The sequence below is a fragment of the Bufo bufo genome, chromosome 6 (genome assembly GCF_905171765.1).
Source record: "Bufo bufo chromosome 6, aBufBuf1.1, whole genome shotgun sequence".
Classification (NCBI taxonomy): Eukaryota; Metazoa; Chordata; class Amphibia; order Anura; family Bufonidae; genus Bufo; species Bufo bufo.
In genome coordinates, this window is record NC_053394.1 from 38,492,026 (window position 1) to 38,512,102 (window position 20,077).

The 20,077-nt window shown below is 45.8% G+C and overlaps 1 protein-coding gene across 1 annotated transcript in view; it reads right to left on the minus strand.

Moving 5' to 3' along the window:
- CPN1 (carboxypeptidase N subunit 1) overlaps positions 1-19,693 on the minus strand; it is a 48,655-nt gene extending 28,962 nt beyond the window's left edge. Inside the window, exons 1-4 of the mRNA XM_040435090.1 lie at positions 19,372-19,693; positions 15,059-15,255; positions 7,164-7,319; positions 4,768-4,953 (exon numbers count right to left, since the gene is read on the minus strand). Coding sequence (XP_040291024.1) covers positions 4,768-4,953; positions 7,164-7,319; positions 15,059-15,255; positions 19,372-19,594 — 762 coding nt within the window. The 5' untranslated portion in view covers positions 19,595-19,693. The remainder of the gene's footprint in view (positions 1-4,767; positions 4,954-7,163; positions 7,320-15,058; positions 15,256-19,371) is intronic.
- Between the last annotated feature and the right edge of the window lie 384 nt (positions 19,694-20,077).

Consider the following 20,077-nt stretch of genomic DNA (forward strand, 5'->3'; position numbering starts at 1 on the left):
TGGTTATAGTAGGCGGAGACTTAGGGGACTTGGTTATAGTAGGCGGAGTCTGCCCTTGTTCTGCTGGGCGTCTCCTTCTCCTAGGCTCACATGCGATGCGATTGGCCAGCTCTACAGCCTAGGAGAAGGAGACGCCCAGCAGAACAAGGGCAGACTCCGCCTACTATAACCAAGTCCCCGAACATACCGGAGGACATAACGGGAGAACGGAGCGGCGCCCAGGGATAATAGTAAGTGCAGTGAGATCCCTGGGCGCCACTGTATATGTCATGATACTTAGTTCACAATGTCAGGATCGGTGAAAGGTTCTCTTTAAAGCATTCCCTGCCTTTAGACAAAAAAAACAAAACATTTCTATCATGGACAACCCCTTTAATATTTATAGGCTATGCCAAGAAGTGGAGGAAGCTGTGAACATGTGCTGCCACCTCTTCATCTTTTCTTTGCCTGAATGTTGCTGACATTTCATCAGACAGGACAGGGGTTGGGGGACCTCCATTCTCAACCTTGGTGCGGACACTTATGCCCTACCCACAGAATATGATATGGGAATGCTCCTTCAACAAGTGGAGGGAAACTGGCAGTGCGAGTGAATACTAGCGAGTGCATCCATTTATTTTATGTCTGATCTGAGGTCTAATGAGGAATGGGCATCTGATTTGGGGGTCTGATCTGAGGTCTGATGAGGAATAGGGTTCTGATATGAGGTCTGATGAGAAACAGGGGTCTCATATGAGGTCTTATGAAGATTGGGGGTCTGATCTGAGGTCTGATGAGGATTTGGGGTCTAATTTGGGGGTTTGATGATGACTGGGGTCTGATGAAGATTGCGGGTCTGATCTGAGGTCTAGGTCCTAGATGTATCTTATAGTCTGGTGTGTCTTATGGAACGAAAAATACGGTACATGTGACTTGAAAGATTAACCCATTTTCATTGTCTCTCCACATCTCAACGTCTTAACTATTTGTTAAAAAGAGCAATCATTACACATCAAATTTCCAGAAACCTTATCCACTACCTGACAATGAATTGTCCGGTCCCTAAATATGGCGCCCGCTATCTCGTGCAGTGGGCGCCTAAGCCTGCTATTTTGCCATTTTAAATAGCAGAGACCCGCGGCACATGTATGCGATCAGCCATAAGGCTGATCGCATACATCTTACCTTTCAGATGCCGTGGTCAAATATGACCACAGAATCTGCGCAGACCGGAACTGGAAGTAGCGCGCTTCCGGTCCGGTTAAAGCGCTCCCTAGCAGAGATCGGGGAGCCTGTTACCCTGAGCTAATTGACCAGAGCCTCAAGCAGGCTTCTGTGTCAATTAGATGTATATACCAATACAGGCCACCAGGTGGCAGGCTTGTATTGGTATAGTGCAGGCATGCTCAATCTGCAGCCCTCCAGCTGTTGCAAAACTACAACTCCCAGCATGCCCAAACAGCGTACAGCTATCAGCCTACAGCAGGGCATTGTGGGAGTTGTAGTTTTACAACAGCTGGAGGGCCGCAGGTTGAGCATGCCTGGCACTGCAAAAGAAGTCTTTACTGATGAGTATTTACCCATAAATAAAGACTAGGGCAATCAAATGATTGCCAGTTATTGTCACCCAAGGTGACTTTAAAAAAAGTTTAAAAAAAGTATTTACAAATATAAAAAAAAAAACATCATGGGCATCGCTGCATGTGAAAACGCCTATACTATTCAAATATAACAATATTAATGGCATACGGCAAATGGCGTAACGAAAAAACCCCCAAAGAAACTGGACTGTATTGTAGCTGACAAATTCTGGAGGGCATTGCCCCCACCCCTCCAGTGCTGGGTTGGCCAGACGTCTCCTACTAGTGCCCTGGAGATGGTGGACCTGGTCGAACGGTATGGGGCTACTGAGGTACTCCAGGGGGGAACTCTGGGGAAGGGTGTAACAAAATCCCCGCGCCAGACCCGGTGGCCTGAGCTGAGAAATTTGCTGGCGGTGTCTTGAGCCCGGCCATGTACGGGCCGACTGTCCCCACCTGGCCGAGCCCATGGACGTAAACTTTGGGTATCGACAGTCATGGTATGCAAGAAGGGTCGGTGCGTCAGACACTCCAGAAACTCTCAATAACGAACCTTTGTGTCAGGTGGAGGTGGGAGTCACTCCCGTGGTGGCTTTGCTGGACTCAGGGAGTTGGGTGACTCTTGTGAGGGCTTCCCTGGTGCAACCCACAGAGTTTACGGGCTGGAAAGTTGGGGTGCTCAGCATACATGGAGATTTAAGACACTGCTCTGGTGTCCCTAAGCACGTGTGCCAGCAGGCGGATCCATGAGGTGGCCTTAACCACCAGCATGCACTATAAAGTGATACTAGGAGGAGACTTTCCGTTCCCAGCCCTGTGGCCGGCCGTTGTACATACTGATCGCCGGGAGATAGGGAAAGCTCCAGTAGCGAGGCCTGGCCCAGTTGAGGTGTTAGAACACCAGAAACCCAAGGCGGAGGGGCCCACGGTAGGTCCGGTGGGTGAGGGGGAGACAATCCCACTGAATAGGATAGGTAGGGAGTATAGTAAGATTGACTTAAACACTGAACTTTTGGTTTACAAACTGGTTGGTGCCTCTATAATGCGTCCGCTTATCCCGTTTACCAGAGCGAATCCCCACAATGCCTTTAACAACTGGTCTTAAAAAATGTATGTTGACATGTGGTTTTGGGAATTCACGCCATCCCTGGCCAAAACGCATAGGGCTTATGTAAGCCCTGCCCAGAAATGGGAAGACCTGCATGGTTTGGGGGGGTTCCCGGGGCAGGGTCTATTAAAACCAACTGCAGTGTTGGTAAGCATGCTCATAGTGCTGTTTCCAGCATATTTGTAAAAAAAAAACTAGTGGCCGATCCCTTTATTTGTAAAAACTACTACTCGATCATCCAAAGAATCTGGTCATGAGATCTGTAAACAGCAACCACTACACAGCGAGCCACACTTACTAATGTGAGTGCACCTAGACATTAAAATGTGGCACAAATTGGCGCAATATGGCAAAACTTGGCATATTTATAGCACATCCACTTAAAAAAAAAAACACTGTGCCAAGCTCTCCGATTTAGTAGATACTCTCATTCCCTATTAAATCTGAAGCTTTTTTTCTTAACATCCTGTATTGTACAGTCCCTCTGTGATTCCTCCTGGAAATTTATGAATAAGGGCTCGTTCTCACGACCGTGTGAAGCCCGTGCTGTGGACCGCAAATTGCGTTCCGCAATGCACGGGCACTGACCGTGGCCCAGCCGCATGGGGATCGTGGACCCATTCACTTGAATGGGTCCGCGATCCCTCTGTTCCGCAAAAAGATAGAGCATGTTCTATCTTTTCGCGGTGCGGAGGCACGGAACGGAACCCCAGGAAGCACTCCGTAGTGCTTCCGTAGTGTTCCGTTCCGTGCTTCCGTTCCGCCTCTCCGGATTTGCGGACCCATTGAAGTGAATGGGTCCGCATCCGTGATGCAGAATGGACACGGAACGGTGCCCGTGTATTGCGGATCTGCAAATGCGGTCCGTGATACGGCAACGGGCAGTACACGTTCGTGTGATCCTGTCATTCCTTTTGTCAGTAGGGCATGTTCTCACGCAATCTAGCATTGTTCAGTCAGTGCTATCCGGGTAAAGACATTCCATATTGACACAGGGAAAGGTACCATTGTCTATTTATTCACAAATTTGCAGGAGGAATAAGAGAGGAACAGCACAATGCAGACTTGAACAAAATGATGATCCTCAATGATACATTTATGGAGAATACAAGTATTTACTAAACCAGACAAGATCCACCCCCCCCCCCCCCCCTCCAGTAGGGCATTCTGAGTTAATAGAGGTGGATGGGTTCCGCATTTGCACTGGTGCATGGCGAAGGCTTAGTTGCCCTTAGCAACCAATCAGAATCCATCTTGCATTTTTTCAGAGCTCCTTTGGAAAATGAAAGGATCAATCTGATTGGTTGCACAGTAATTACCCAACACAGAAAGTTGCTCTAGCATTGACAAATCATGAGGAATGGAAGTATTTCGTAAAACAGACATGACAAGAACTACAGGTACGTTTTATTGACAACTGTAAGTAATCTGCCTTGGAGTCCACCTTCTGGAAACCCCAGGAAATCAGCAGTGTTCATTTTAATTTAAAGAGTGATCAACTCTATTAAAGCAGGCATGTTACCTGGTAGAGTTGATCCTGCTGATTAAAATGATACCTGTCTTGTGAAAATCGGTTGCGGCGTTCCTGAGAAAAAAAGGTTTTTAATCTTTAAGCAAACGAGGGCTTCAGTGCATCAAGGGGCGTGGCCAGCGCTGGAAAGCTGGGGAGCACGGAGGGGACAGGCCCCTCCCCTTTGTGCACGGAAGCTCTCATTTTGCTTAAAGATTAAAAGTATTGTTTCTTCAGAACATAGCAACCGATTTTCACAAGACAGGTATCGTTTTAATCAGCAGTATCAACCCTAACAGGCAGCATGTCTACTCTAATGGGATTAATCCTTCTGATCGGTGGCCTTTAATGGGTGCCAGAACATCTCTCTGTTCTGCCTAATAGGTGACGAGTATGGGATGCTTCCTCCATGATGTCCATATGTAAGCATCTGAAAATGCAGAATCTGAAAGTCCAGCCTTATATATATTTATTACTAAATAATAGAGGAGCGCAGCCCATGTTGCTTTTATTACATGGCGGGATAAGAACTGCGCCTCATGTGATCCCAATGATTACAGAACATGTGTGAATTGCATGGGATTAATTACCGATTTAAACATCTTGTCATCAGGGGTGGCGGTATAGCTCGTCATGCGGCGGTAACCTCTGCTCCGAAAGTCCTTCGTTTTATCGAATGGATAGTTTGCGACAACAGCTCCTCCGTGAAGATTCGCTGAAAGGACAAAATTGTAACTGTCCATCCAGAGGATGGTGGCGAGCGTCTCCGGTTCCACCTGTACGGAAAGACAAAAAAATGCACATCCATTAATAACCACGGCAGGAAATCTGCACATCTCTATAGATACAATGCACAATAAATAGTTTCTCTATGTATCTTCCTCTACTCCCCCCTCCCCCAATAACATGCTCATTCTGATCAAAGGATCAGTTATTTCCACAGTGGAGATAAGCGGCTGTCCGAAAATGTTGATGCCGCTTATCTTCAAGGAAACAAAAAATAGAACAATGGAAATGTTAAGCTCAAGGCTCCTCTATATGAGACAATATTTCTGGATAGGTTATAAATGTCTGATTGTTGGTGGTCAATCACTAGAATGGGGGACCCGAGTCCCCCCATTTCTAATCAGTGCAGGACCGCAGGAAGGGGGTGTTTGAATGGAACTGCAGTCAACGTCAGTCCCATAGATTTTGGATGCAGCAGAAGGGCACAAGCTCGACCCCATCCCCCGCACTATCTAACCTCCTCCTTACTGGGGTCATGCAGTGAGGAGAAACAAGGGGCTCAGGACCCCCGTTCAAGGGATAGGTGGGGGTCCTAGTGGTCAGACATTTATGTCGTATCCTGCGGATAAGTGAGAAATTGTGGGACAAAATTGCTGAATCCCTAGAGTCTAGCTTGATAGTCTCCAGCCAGTACCGCTGGGGGTTGTAGTTCGCCTCAGCTGGATTGCCAAAGTTGTAGACCACTGGCCTTGATAAGGACTGTGTCTCGTCAAAAATGACCTGCCTCCTCCGTCTCCTCCATGCGCCGGAATGAGATCTACGCCAGTTTCTGGCATAACTGATGAGGAATTAGCCAGGGTCGGTTGCCCGCCCTTCCAACGCTCTGCCTCCACCCTTGCCATGCCCCTTTTCATAGACTTGGCTATGGCGGTGTAAAAATGCAGATTTAAAACTTTTCTTTGCCAAAAAGGGGCATAAGGGGAATGATAAATCCTCTCCTTAGTTTGATAAAATATTTTCGGTTTCATCCCTCATTTTTCCATTAAACTGTACAGATAATGACTGGTTTGGCCGGCAGCCTCTCTGGACTGATAAAGCCGGCAGACAACATGCAGGACGTGTCTCGTGACAGATCATATTATTACAATCATCTTCTTATATTCAGTCTTATTTTTGGTTCGTGGGCTGATAAAGGGATGGACAACCTGGACTGAATAGCGCAATTTTCATCTTGGACAGAGTTAAGGTTTGTATAAGTATTTCTTAAAACAGCGCCACTCTTGTCCTTTGGAAGAGTATGGTACTGCAGCTTAGTTTCATATCCCACTTACCTACTATGCCCTGTTCTACTTAGGACTGTCCCTATGTGCTATTTTCTCTGTGACAGGTGCCCCATTCTACTCCTGAGGGGTCTGCCACCTCTTACTGCTGGTTCCCAGAGTGCCCCCAGTTCTCAAAAGGCCAGTGGAAGAGAAAATATCCATTCGATCAACCAATGTTGAGTTGACCCATCCATTTGTCTATTTAGGTTCTTACATCCTGGTAAGATGTCATGTCGAACTGCATTCTTGACTTCTGATCCAGCATGTCCTTTGACCTTGCTTTCTGTCTGCTATTTGTCCTGACCTTCAGCCTGATTACTGTTCTGCCCAAATTCCACCTGCCTCAACCTCTGCCCGCTTTACTATGTCTGCTCCCTACTGATTTTGTACTGCTTTCTGGTAGCTACATAATTAACAAAATTTTTATTGCTAAATTTGTGCCATCCCTTGGCATAACACCCACCTCTGGGCAGGGTTTACATAAACCTCACCCATTTTTAGCCCAGGGTAAGCTGAATTTGATGGGATTTGTATCCCAGATTTAGCCCCAAGTCAAATCTGCTGCAAGGCAGTGGGTCCACACTGTGCCACTGAGCCTCATTTACTTGTGCCTCCATACCACACACCGCCACTGATAAGGGTGGGGCTGTTTACGGGGGGAAAAGACCCACGTCACAGACTTTTATCTGCTGAAAGTGAACAATGATTGAATAATTGCAGCAGAGATCTAGAAAACCACAAGAAGTTCATATAGAAAATATACCGTAAAATGTCATAACTTTTGATTATAGCAAAAAATAACACGTATTTTCTAAAACTGAGTGCCATGTATAATACTGGTTTCTAATGTGGTAGAGAGGTCATTGGGCCCCCTAAAGGTGTAACCTCTGCACCCCTGTAGTTACGTCCCTCGTAAGTGTGCAAAAACATAAACCTACCTGTTCCTTCCAGTTGTCAGGAAGAGGTAAGTGGTCACTAGGCCCTCCGTTCTTTTCATTGTAGTACATGACCATATTAAGGTCAGGGAAGTTCCGGTTCAGGTCAACGTCATTGAAGTTATTTCTCCCGGTCAAATATCCATTGGTGTCTGGCCCCTGCAGAGACGATGGATGTTTAATTGATGGGGTATCAATATATATATTTTTTTTCTAGTGGGGGAGGTTTTACATTCTTGGACCATTCATTCTGCTATTACATCATCTGGTATCTCAGCCTCTGCTGATTCCACTGCGAACAAGATATTAGAAGAACAGGAAGAGACCAGGAAGCGGTGAAGAGGAGATGAGTGAGGCTTCTATACATGGAATTAGAGAAGACGCCCCTATCATGAAAGAACAAGACCCTCAACACTAATTTACTGACGACCAGACATTCCCAAAGAAAATGACCTATTTGGGTCGGATTATGAAGGATTTTCCTTTGTGGTCTTTTTTTAGCCTTTTTGGCTCTTATGGTATTTTTTTTTTCCCCAAACACATGTCTTGCTCTAGATCTGGCAATGCATACTGTGCACAGAGGAGAAGGGGCCCCATAGAAAAGCTCACTGGGCCCCCATCATGGTTCCACATATTGTCACCAAGGAAACTTGGGCCAATTCTTTGTCCCCCTTATTTGCTTACAATGCACTTTCTTATTGGGGAGGGAGGAGTTCTGCACAGGTTCTCTGTACCCATAAAGAAAGGGGACGAGACCAACCAGGGATGGGCCCCATCTCTCCAAGGGCCACATGGCCACTGTACATGGTCTGCCTCTATGTTATACATGTCCTTGTTCTCGAGCTGAGGCAGGTTATGGGGTATTTTTGAATAGAACCTAAATTGTAACAGAAATTGCAACAGCGTTACAACTTATTGAGAAGTTTTTATAGCATTCTAAAAAAAAAATGGAATATGTCAGCAGGAAATGACCTATTTTGAATCAAGTTTTTACCTTAAAAATTATTTTAGAACTTTGGTGTTTTTTTTCTATTTTCCATGCTACTGTCTATATTTTAAAAAGCTGGTCTTCATGCAGGTTATTAGGTTTAAAGGCGATGTACTCCTTCGGAGGATTTTTTTTTTATGATTGCATTTTACTCAGTTTGGGCTATAAGTCATTTTTTCAACTGATCGTTCTTAAAAATATTGAGCCATTCTGTCACAAATGGTTAACTGTTAGTCTGTCTAGCTGTGTGAATGTAATTTCACTTTGTGCTGGTCATCTAATAACCCTTATCTCTAAACTACTGAGAGGTCATAAACACTTATTTAAGCCACATTCTTATCAGTAAGATAAGAACTGAGCTATAGGGAGTGTTTACAATATCAGAGATAAGGAGCCGTCAGCTGAGATGCCTGATGGAAAAGAGAGATACTAGAGCATCTTGGCTCTGTACAGAAAAAAGGGCTCCATATTTTTAATATAGACCAGTTTAAAAATGATTTTAGCTTAAAATGAGTACAATGCAATAATTAAAAAAATTGTCTCCAAATGTGTGCATAGACTTTAAAGGGGTTGTCTCTCACATAAGCAAATGGCATTTATCATGTAGAGAAAGTTAATACAAGGCACTTACTAATGTATTGTGATTCATTTTTCCATCACATTATACACTGCTCATATACAGGTGTTATGACCATTCTGTAATCCAGCAGAGGTGGATGTGCTTACACACTATAAGTGGCCGAGACTGTGGAAGTGCACATAGGCTGGCGCTTTTTGCTATAATGTGCAAACACGGCCACCGCTGCTGGATTGCAGGGTGGTCATAGCCAGGGCCGCTGATAGAAATCATGGGGCCCCGTACAGCATACATGACGGGGCCCCCTTCAGCTCCACCCCCTGATCCCTCCTTCAGCCACACCCCTGGCCCCGCCCTTGGCCCCTCCCCAGACACCGCCTTGAAACAACATGCAGATTTGTCTACAAGTGATATTTATGGCGCTGGGGGGTCGTCTGTGAATGGCGCTGTTATGGAGGGGATCTGTGAATGGCACTGTTATGGAGGGGATCTGTGAATGGCACTTTTATGGAGGGGATCTGTGAATGGCGCTGTTATGGAGGGGATCTGTGAATGGCACTGTTATGGAGGGGATCTGTGAATGGCACTGTTATGGAGGGGATCTGTGAATGGCACTTTTATGGAGGGGATCTGTGGATGGCACTGTTATGGAGGGGATCTGTGGATGGCACTGTTATGGGGGGATCTGTGGATGGCACTGTTATGGGGGGATCTGTGGATGGCACTGTTATGGAGAGGATCTGTGGATGGCGCTGTTATGGGGGGATCTGTGGATGGCACTGTTATGGGGGGATCTGTGGATGGCACTGTTATAGAGGGGGATCTGTGGATGACACATACCGTATATAGAATCTTATGCTATGTGTCATCCACAGATACCCCTCCATAACAGTGCCATTCACAGATACCCTCCATAACAGTGCCATCCACAGATCCCCCCCATAACAGTCATCCACAGATCCCCCCATAACAGTGTCATCCACAGATCCCCCCCATAACAGTGTCATCCACAGATCCCCCTCCATAATGGTGCCATCCACAGATCCCCCCCATAAGTGTCATCCACAGACCCCCCGGCCCCCCCCATAAGTGTCATCCACATGACAGACCCACCCCCCCCCATAACAGTGCCATCCACGGATCCCCCGCCCTCCCTATAACAGTGCCATCATGACGTCATCCATATAGATCCCCCCCCGCCACTCACAGTAGTATACATTAATAAATCGGTGCAGCCGTGCAGGCTGCAGACAGTAACTTTAATTTTAGCACAGGCACAGCGCTCATCTCTTTACTAAAATACTACCTTACATTCAGCTCCTGCCTCCTCCCTCCACCCTCCAGCCTCCAGTAACAAGTGCGGGCGGCAGCGCTCACTCACTGACGTCACGCGCCTGCGCCGCCTAGTGGGAGGAGCAGGCGTGTGACGTCAGTGAGTGAGCGCCGCCCCCACACTGCCTGCTGTTACTGGAGCCAGCCCACTGACAGCAAAAAAATTAAAATGGCTCGGGAGTCGGCAGCCCGGGCCCCCCTGCCAGCCGGGCCCGGTACAACTGGGCCAGCTGTACTGGCCTATCAGCGGCCCTGGTCATAGCCCCTGGAAACGAGCAGGGTATAATGTGATGCAAAAAGTGAATCCAGCCAGAAAAGGAGGCAATATGGAAAATCACAATACATTAGTAAGTGCCTTGTATTAACTTTCTCTACATGATAAATGTCATTTGCTGATGTGACACAACCCCTTTAACTATATGTTGAGACATCCTGTTCTGTAGAGATCACTTTTCAGCAGTCAATTTATTATCATCATCACAGGCAGGATTACAGTGACAGATACCACCTATCACAGAGCATGCCTGGAAAACACTCCCAAAAAAGTCACTTCCAGTCTACTGTGTCTAGGGCCCATGGTGGCTGCCTGTCAACAGCAGCTCAGGAAAGATGGCTACCTCCATAATTATGTCTAGGAATTAGACAAGTAGTAAGGCTGAAGCTCAGCCTGCGTTTGTGGGAGGGGCGAAGGAGGCCTATTTAGCGCGGCCCCACGCTCCCATCATGGACGCTGCGCTCTCACCCCTCCCTCCCGTCCCCTTTTTCACCTCTCTCACCATCAGGCGTGCCCCTCATTTAGCTCGCCCTCATTTAGCTCGCACCCGGCCATGGCTTCCCGCACACCCCAGCCATCTATAGTTGCCAGTCATGTCATCCCCTTCCCCTCCGTTCTTCTTCACGGTCTCCCACCGTAGCCAGGACCACAATCAGAAAATAAAAACTGATTAGGAGAAACAGAATATGTGTCACTATCTGGGTTTTAATCGGCAGAAAGAATTATAGGTGACACCTTCCCTCTAAGTGTATGAATGTGGCCTAATATGGCATCAATAGGACCTGATACAATGATATCTATCTTATATTATCTATCTATCTATATTATATTGTCTATCTATCTTTATCTTCTTTCTATTTATCTATCTTATATTATCTATCTATCTCTCTATCTATCTAATATCCATCTATCTTCTATCTATCTTTCTATCTATCTATCATAGGAATGTGCAAGAATATCAGAGATTCTGGATTATCTGCTTTTCCCATAATAACCCAATTCTGTGTTGAAATTCAGTTTACAGGACTTTCTGGATTATCAATTGCTAGATTAAAGGAATTTCACTGTAATTTTTCACGCTGACCTGGAGTCACTTCTAGCGTTAGCCAGTAAATGATTTCATCCCGTGGAAAACTAGAAAACTAGAGCGAAGCGTCTGGTAGTAGAGAAATACATTAGTAAGTCTTCAGCCAATGGAAACTCCACATTAAGTCCAAATCCGTTCCTCATGCTGCGCACACGATGAGGCCGTATATGGAAAGAGAGACGTCAGATTTTGAGGCATTTTGTTGTAAACATGGAATGGTTTCTTCCTCCGCTAAGATGTTCTCCTTCTCAGAATGGAAACTTATCTTAACAATATTCTCAGTGACAATAAGGCAAACGCCCAGAATCTTGGTTGTCCAAGATTTTTAGAAAATGGGGCCAGAGCTGGAAAACTTGCAAAATAAAGACAATACTATTACTTAGGCTACTTTAACACCAGCGTTTTTGCTGGATCCGTCATGGATCAGCAAAAACGCTTCTGTCACGATAATACAACCGTCTGCATCCGTTATTAACGGATCCGGTTGTATTATCTTTAAAATAGGCAAGACGGATCCGTCATGGACTCCACTGAAAGTCAATGGGGGACGGATCGGTTTTCTATTGTGTCAGAGAAAACAGATTCGTCCCCATTGACTTACATTGTGTGTCCGGGGGTCTTGCTCCGCAGCACATCGCGGACAGAAAAGCGCTGCTTCCAGTGTTATTCTGTTCGCAATGGGGACGCAGCCAATCGGAACGGGATGCATTCTGGTGCACTCCGTTCCCTTTCATTGTTAATGGAGACAAAATGGAAGAGTTTTCCCCCGATCCTATGACGGATCTCAATAGCGGAAAGGAAAAGCGCAGATGTGAAAGTAGCCTAACCCTTTAAATGTCCCACCATTCAAGTCCTGCAGGAGTAGCAGAGATCGGAAGGACATTTAGGCCCCTTTCACATGGGCGAGAATTCCATGTGGGTGCAATGCGTGAGGTGAACGCATTGCACCCGCACTGAATCCGGACCCATTCACTTTAATGGGGCTGTCCAGATGAGCGGCGATTTTCACGCATCACTTGTGCGTTGCGTGAAAATCGCTGCATGCTCTATATTGTGTGTTTTTCACGCAACGCAGGCCCCATAGAAGTTAATGGAGCTACGTGAAAGTCACAAGCAAGTGCGGATGCGGTACGATTTTCACGCACGGTTGCTAGGTGACGATCGGGATGGGGACCCGATCTTTATTATTTTCCCTTATAGCATGGTCATAAGGGAAAATAATAGCATTCTTAATACAGAATGCTAAGTAAATCAGTGATGGAGGGGTTAAAAAATAAAAAAATAAAATTGAACTCACCTCATCCACTTGTTCGCGCAGCCCGGCTTGTCTTCTTTCTTCTTCTTTGAGGAACTGGGAGGAAAAGGACCTTTGGCGACGTCACTGCGCTCATCACATGGTCCATCACCATGGTGATGTACCATGTGATGGACTATGTGATGAGCGCAGTGACGTCACCAAAGGTCCTTTTCCTCCCAGGTCCTCAAAGAAGAAGAAAGAAGACAAGCTGGGCAGCGCGAACAAGAGGATGAGGTGAGTTCAATTATTTTTCTTTCTTTTTTAACCCCTCCATCCCTAATTTACTTAGCATTCTGTATTAAGAATGCTATTATTTTCCTTTATAACCATATTATAAGGGAAAATAATAAAATTTACACAACACCAATCCCAAACCCGAACTTCTGTGAAGAAGTCCCGGTTCGGGTCTGGGTACCAAACATGCCGATTTTTCTCACGCGCGTGCAAAACGCATTAAAACGCAACGCACCCGCATCTTTTCCCGCAACGCCCATGTGAAACCAGCCTTAAAGGGTGACTAATACTTTTTTCTTTATTTTACACAGTCCCATTTTTAAAAAAAATGCAACTCCTTTAAAGTAACACTCTGAGAAAAACAGATACATTGTGTTGCGTCTAGTGCAGGGGGTGGAGCTTGACACAGGGATTCTCCCCCTGGTGTTGTGTCATGCTCATCCTCCTCACTCCCTGCACTAACCACAACACAAGGCAAGACGTTGCTCAGATGTCATTGCTGACAGTCTGTGACCAATCATTAGACTGAAGTGGGCGTGTGCTCCCGTTAAAGGGTAACATTTTTAATTTTCTGTAAAATGAAGGGAGGTGCATCATTTTGCTTTGTAATGGTCCACATAACATTAAGGCCCCATTCACACGACCGTATTTTTGCTCAGCATCCGATCCACAATTTTTGCAGTCCAGCAAAAAAGATAGAAGATGTCCTATTCTTGTCTGTTTTGTGGAAAAGAATAGGCATTGTTACAATGGGTCCCAAAAAATAAACGGATGCAACATGAACGTCACACATATTTTTTGCGGATCTGTGTTTTGCGGACCTAAAAATACATATGGTCTTGTGAATGTACCCTAAACGGGTTGTCCCACCAAAAATATTCTACAGTTTTCAAACCAGCTTCTGGATCTGAAAACTTTTGCAATTGCATGTAATTAAAAAATGTATTATAGCTGCTGAGTTGTTCACTAAAATCTATCTGTATAGCGCCACCTGCTGTTTGCCCTTTTTGTAATTTCTCTGTCCTGTTCCCTGAGATGGAAGCTCATGCTCAGTTCCATCCTTCAACTGCCACTAGCTGCAGCAGAAAGGGCACACCCTTGAGAAATCTAGCAGAACAATTGGAGCAATGAATGGGGAGATCTCTGGATCCATGTGAAGTACAGGGCTGGTTCTAGCTTTGTTAGAAGGAAGTTGTCAGGAAAATGTATTATTAAATTTTTTTTTTTAATTATTCATGGGATAACCCCTTTAGGCCCCATTCACACGTCCGTAGCGTGTTTTGCGGATCCATGGATCCGCAAAACACGGACACGGACGTGTGAATGGGGCCTTAAAGGGGTTTTCTCATCTCAGACAATGAGGGCATATCGCTATGATGTCTTATATGTGCTAGTCCCGCTGGGACCCGCACCTATATCGAGAACGGAGCCCCGAAAGTGAAGGAGAGCGCACTTGCGCATGCGCAGCCGCCCTCCATTCATTTCCATGGGGCCGCTGAAAATAGCCGAGCGCTGGCTCAGCTATTGCCGTCTGCCCCATAGAAATGAATGGGAGCATAGGCCGCGCATGAGCGGCACGCTCCCATTCACTTCTATGGGAGAGGCGGGGACTAGCGCTTGGTGGTGGACGGACCCCGGGAAATCTGGGGTCCTCCAGCCACTGCGCTCCCCGCTCCGTTCTCGATATAGGTGCGGGTCCCAACTTGCATGACCACACCACCAAATTCTGTACAGAGTACAAGGTAGGTACCTGGTAGTTGTGTGGTCTTCCAATGCTGGCACGGGTTTTCTCCAATTTCCATTGACTCTTTAAAAACAAATCGATCCCTATAACCAACCCCCCCGACATGAGTGTCCTAGAACAGAACTGCAGAACACAAGCACTCTCCATAGGGGTCGGCACATGAGGGTAAGGAATAATGGAACACCTGGAGGACACCTTGACTTCTGACTGATGACTTGTGCTGACACATTGTGCAGATGTTACGTCCGCTGCTCCTTTGAAGCGTTTTCTAACCAGATTTATCAACGTGTTTCACAATGCCCAACAGGATCAAAGCGAAAGGTACGTTCTGTCATGGATGAGAAGTGCAGAGCTTTATCTCCTACCTGGTCAGCTGCTACTTCGTACCCATCTGGATTCATAGAAGGCATGATGTGTATCCTGGTGTTTTGGATTAGGCTGATGATCCGCTGATTGCCGTTTCGATACTCCTCGCACAGAAACTCGGAAAGTTGAATGAGCAGCTCCCTCCCCAGGATCTCATTGCCGTGCATGTTTGCAATATACTTAAATTCCGGCTCCACTAAGAAGGAAATGGAAGATATTTCTGTTGAGATATTTGTAGCTCTCACAAATGGAGATAACATGATTTGTTATATCTAACCAAAGGTCACACTAAATGCTTTATGAGCATGAAAATGAACCGGTCCAGGCGTAATCCTGACTTGTGCACATAGATATAATATACATAAAATGCTGGGTCACGTGAATACATTGTTTTTCTTATCCTGTACTGATCCTGAGTTACATCCTGTATTATACTCCAGAGCTGCACTCACTATTCTGCTGGTGCAGTCACTGTATACATACATTACATTACTTATCCTGTACTGATCCTGAGTTACATCCTGTATTATACTCCAGAGCTGCACTCACTATACTGCTAGTGCAGTCACTGTGTACATACATTACATTACTTATCCTGTACTGATCCTTAGTTACATCCTGTATTATACTCCAGAGCTGCACTCACTATTCTGCTGGTGCAGTCACTGTGTACATACATTACATTACTTATCCTGTACTGATCCTGAGTTACATCCTGTATTATACTCCAGAGCTGCACTCACTATTCTGCTAGTGCAGTCACTGTGTACATACATTACATTACTTATCCTGTACTGATCCTGAGTTACATCCTGTATTATACTCCAGAGCTGCACTCACTATTCTGCTGGCGGAGTCACTGTGTACATACATTGTATTACTTATCCTGTACTGATCCTGAGTACCATCCTGTATTATGCTCCAGAGCTGCACTCACTATTCTGCTGGTGGGGGGTCTAACTGTGTACATACATTACTTGTCTTGTACTGATTCAGTTATATCCTGTATTATACTCCAGAGCTGCACTCACTATTCTGCTGGTGCAGTCACTGTGTACATACATTACATTACTTATCCTGTACTGATCCTGAGTTACATCCTGTATTATACTCCAGAGCTGCACTCACTATTCTGCTGATGGAGTTACTGTGTAAAGTACTGTGCAAATGTTTTAATCATAGAAGTGTTAATAGTTTATTTTTACCAATTAACAAAATGCAAAGTGAATGAACAAAAGAGAAATCTAAATCCAATCAGTATTTAGTGTGACCGCCCTTTACCTTCAGAACAACATCAGTTCTTCTAGGTCAGGAATCAGCAACCTTCAGCACTCCAGCTGTTCAGAAACTACAACTCCCAGAATGCTTCATTCACTTCTGTGGGAGTTAGATGAACAGCTGAGCATGTTTGCATGCTGGGAGTTGTAGTTTCACAGCAGCTGGAGTGCCAAAGGTTGCTGATCCCTGTTCTAGGTAGACATGCATTTAGTCTTTGAAGGAATTCAGCAGCATGGTTGTTGCAGACATCTTGGAGAACCACAGATCTTCTGTGGATGTAGGCTTGCTCAAATCCTTCTGTCTCTTCATGTAATCCCCGACAGTCTGGATGATGCTGAGATCAGGGCTCTGTGGGAGCCATATCATCACCTGCAGGACTCGCTGTTATTTTTTATGCTGAAGATAGTTCTTGATGGCATTGACTGTATGTTTGGGGCTGTTTTCCTGCTGGAGAATAAATATGGAGCCAACCAGACGCCTCCCTGATGGTATTTCATGATGGATACATATCTGCCTATAGTTCTCAGCATGGAGGACACTATTAGTGACGACCAAATCCCTGATCCCACACGTGGTGCCTTAAAGGGGTTATCCAACCTCTATAATACCCGCTTTAATGGCTGGGCCCCACATACAGGTTACACTAAGGCCCCTTTCACGCGAGCGAGTTTTCCGCGCGGGTGCGATGTGTGACGTGAACGCACAGCACTCGCACTGAATCCGGACCCATACATTTCAATGGGTCTGTGTACATGAGCGCTTTTTTTCACGCATCATAACGCAGCATTTTCCATATTCTGCGTTTTTCACGCAGCCCTGGCCCCATAGAAGTGAATGGGTCTTCAGTGAAAAACGCATCGCATCCGGAAGCAAGTGCGTTTTTCACTGATGGTTGCTAAGAGATGTTGTTTGTTGTAAACCTTCAGTTTTTTTATCACGAGCGTGAAAAACGCATCAAAACGCATTGCACCCGCGCGTAAAAAACTGAACAACTGAACGCAATCGCAGACAAAACTGACTGAACTTGCAAAATGGTGCGAGTTTCCCTGAACGCATCCGGACCTAATCTGTCACGCTCGTGTGAACTCAGCCTTACCCCGCTCCCTGGCACCCGCGTCCCTCCTGATGCCTGCACGGCCGCTGCTGCATCACCCTGTCGTGCGGATCAAAACATCCGACCGTGTTGGGGGGCGGGGGTATCAGCCAATAGCAGGCTGCGATGGGAATGAACCTCCCAAGCATCACTCGCTAGGCTTGTCCCCATCGCGGCCTGCTATTGGCTGCCTCCCCCGTCTCTGGATGTTTTGACGGGGAGATGCAGCGGTGGCCGTGTGGGCATCAGGAGCGACGCGGGTGGCGGGGAGTGGGGTAAGTACAATCTGTGTGAGGGGCCCAGGCATTACAGGGGGCATTATAGGGGTTGGATAACCCCTTTAACCTGGAGACAAACAGCTCCGCAGGATGCAGCTACCTTCCCTAGCTTATTCTGGCAGTGTAATTAGGGCATTGCACGAATCATAAGGGGAAGGGGCAGCTGTGGGATTCATAAAATGTTAGAAATGAATGTATAGATACAATGTAACGCGTTTAGCACATGTGATATAAGCAGAGGTGTTGTTCCTATGAAACCTTTTACTGAGCCCCTGCTGATCCACATGACGCAGGCACAATAAAACAGCTGGGGGGAGAAGCCTCTGGCCAGTCCTAGATACCATAGTACCAATTAAATAGGGCAATTGTCCACATAGGAATGCAAACAATTCCCACTGCAGAGCCATGGATGTAGAGGGGCCACACGCCAGCACCCTGCTGAGAACATAAAGAGATAGAAGACCTATCGGCCATGTAGTAGGTGACATGTCAGGTGGGGGCTCCTGCTGTCATTCTACATTATTAGGCCACTTTCACACTTGCGTTGTTAATTCCGGTATTCAGATCCGGCAGAGGATCTCAGTACGGGTATTACACGGATCCGTTTAGATTTTCCACATCAGGATGAATCTTTTCTGTTAGGATGCGGTTGTGTGAAATCAAAACGGAAAAAAAAACGGATCCGTCACTAAATTGAAAGTCAATGGGTGATAAATCCAGTATTTTAGGCTTCAAAAAAAATGGATCCGTCACCTTTGACTTACATTGTTTTCAGTGCCGGATCCGTTTTTTCCCCATTTTTTTATGACTGGACAAAAAAACGCAGCTTGCAGCGGACACAAAATGGAATTCTGCCGGAACGGAAGACATCCTGAACGGATTTCTTTCCATTTAGAATGCTTGAGAATTAAACGGAAATTATTATTTTTTTCCCAAAATTTAGATCCTCTGCCGGAACTCAATACCGGAAAACAACAACGCAAATGTGAAAGTAGCCATAGAGTCTATAGACGGCAGGAACAGGGCGGATTACTCCGTTAGGAGGTATGAATATTACGAATCTGCTGACTATACAGTCTTCTACTATGTTTGCTAAACCGCTTACATGGGGAAAACTTATCCAAACTATTATTCAGGGCGTCCGGTATCACAGGCTCATAGACTGGTCCAATAAATAATGTGATGATATAAGACATAAGAGGGACTGATAGAAGAGATAGATAGATAGATAGATAGATAGATAGATAGATAGATAGATAGATAGATATGAGATAGATAGATAGATAGATAGACATTAGATAGATAATGATAGATATTAGATAAATAGATAGATAGATAGATAGATATTAGATAGATAGATAGATAGAATATGTAGCCACCTGATGATTACACCTGATGATTACACCTGATGATTACACCTGCAGTTGGAATCCTATTTGCAACTCTAAAAGCCTTGACACTCCTGCTACAAGTGCACATCTGTAATGGCCCCCCCTACACGACAAGGTGCTCCCCCTATTCTTATGATCCAGTAGACAGATATGAAATAGATCTAGAATGACTGATCAGTGGATATAGATAGATAACAGACGGATTATGTATAATAATATATTGCCCATCACATTGCCCCTCTCAGCAGAGGTCTCAGTGCCCTCATACTCACACAGCTCATGGATGCCAGGGTGGTCACTGAACTCGATGACATAGAGATGCCTCCCTTGGTGGCTCCTGCCAATGCTGTAGATCCTGGTGATGTAGGGGCAGGCATTGTGGACGTTGTACAGAGCCTGGATCAGCTCGGTGTAGCGGTGGTAACGGAAGCTGATGGGCACTGCCACCTTCCACAGGAGGGCAAGGAGCAGGAGGGTGCACAGCTTCACACTCATTCTTCCAGCTCTCCTCAGCCCTCCTGCACCCAGCCTGCTCCAGTTACAGAGAAGAGTGCCAGCCCACTGGTGAGCTCTGTGAGGTGGACGGAGGGGAGAAGAAAGTGACTTTTGCAGAACTCCTCCCTGCACAGCAGCATCCTACAGGGGGACTTACAGCATGTGTTTGAGGAAGCCCCCCTCCCCTTCCCCTCTGCCCTCTCCCTCCTCCCTCAGCCCCCACCAGGTAAAGCACCCTGACCTCAGCTCATTCATTAACCAGGGGGGCTAAGGGATCAACCCTTCCCAGACAGTAGTGGCTGACATTATGTATCTGATTGTATCTGTATCTGATAATTATGTATGTGCTTGTATTATGTATCTGTTTGTATCTGATTCTATCATCATGTATCTGATTGTATAATTAAGTGTCTGGTTGTATCATTATTCCTCTGATTGTATCTGCTTGTATCATTATGTATCTGATTGTATTATGTATCTGCT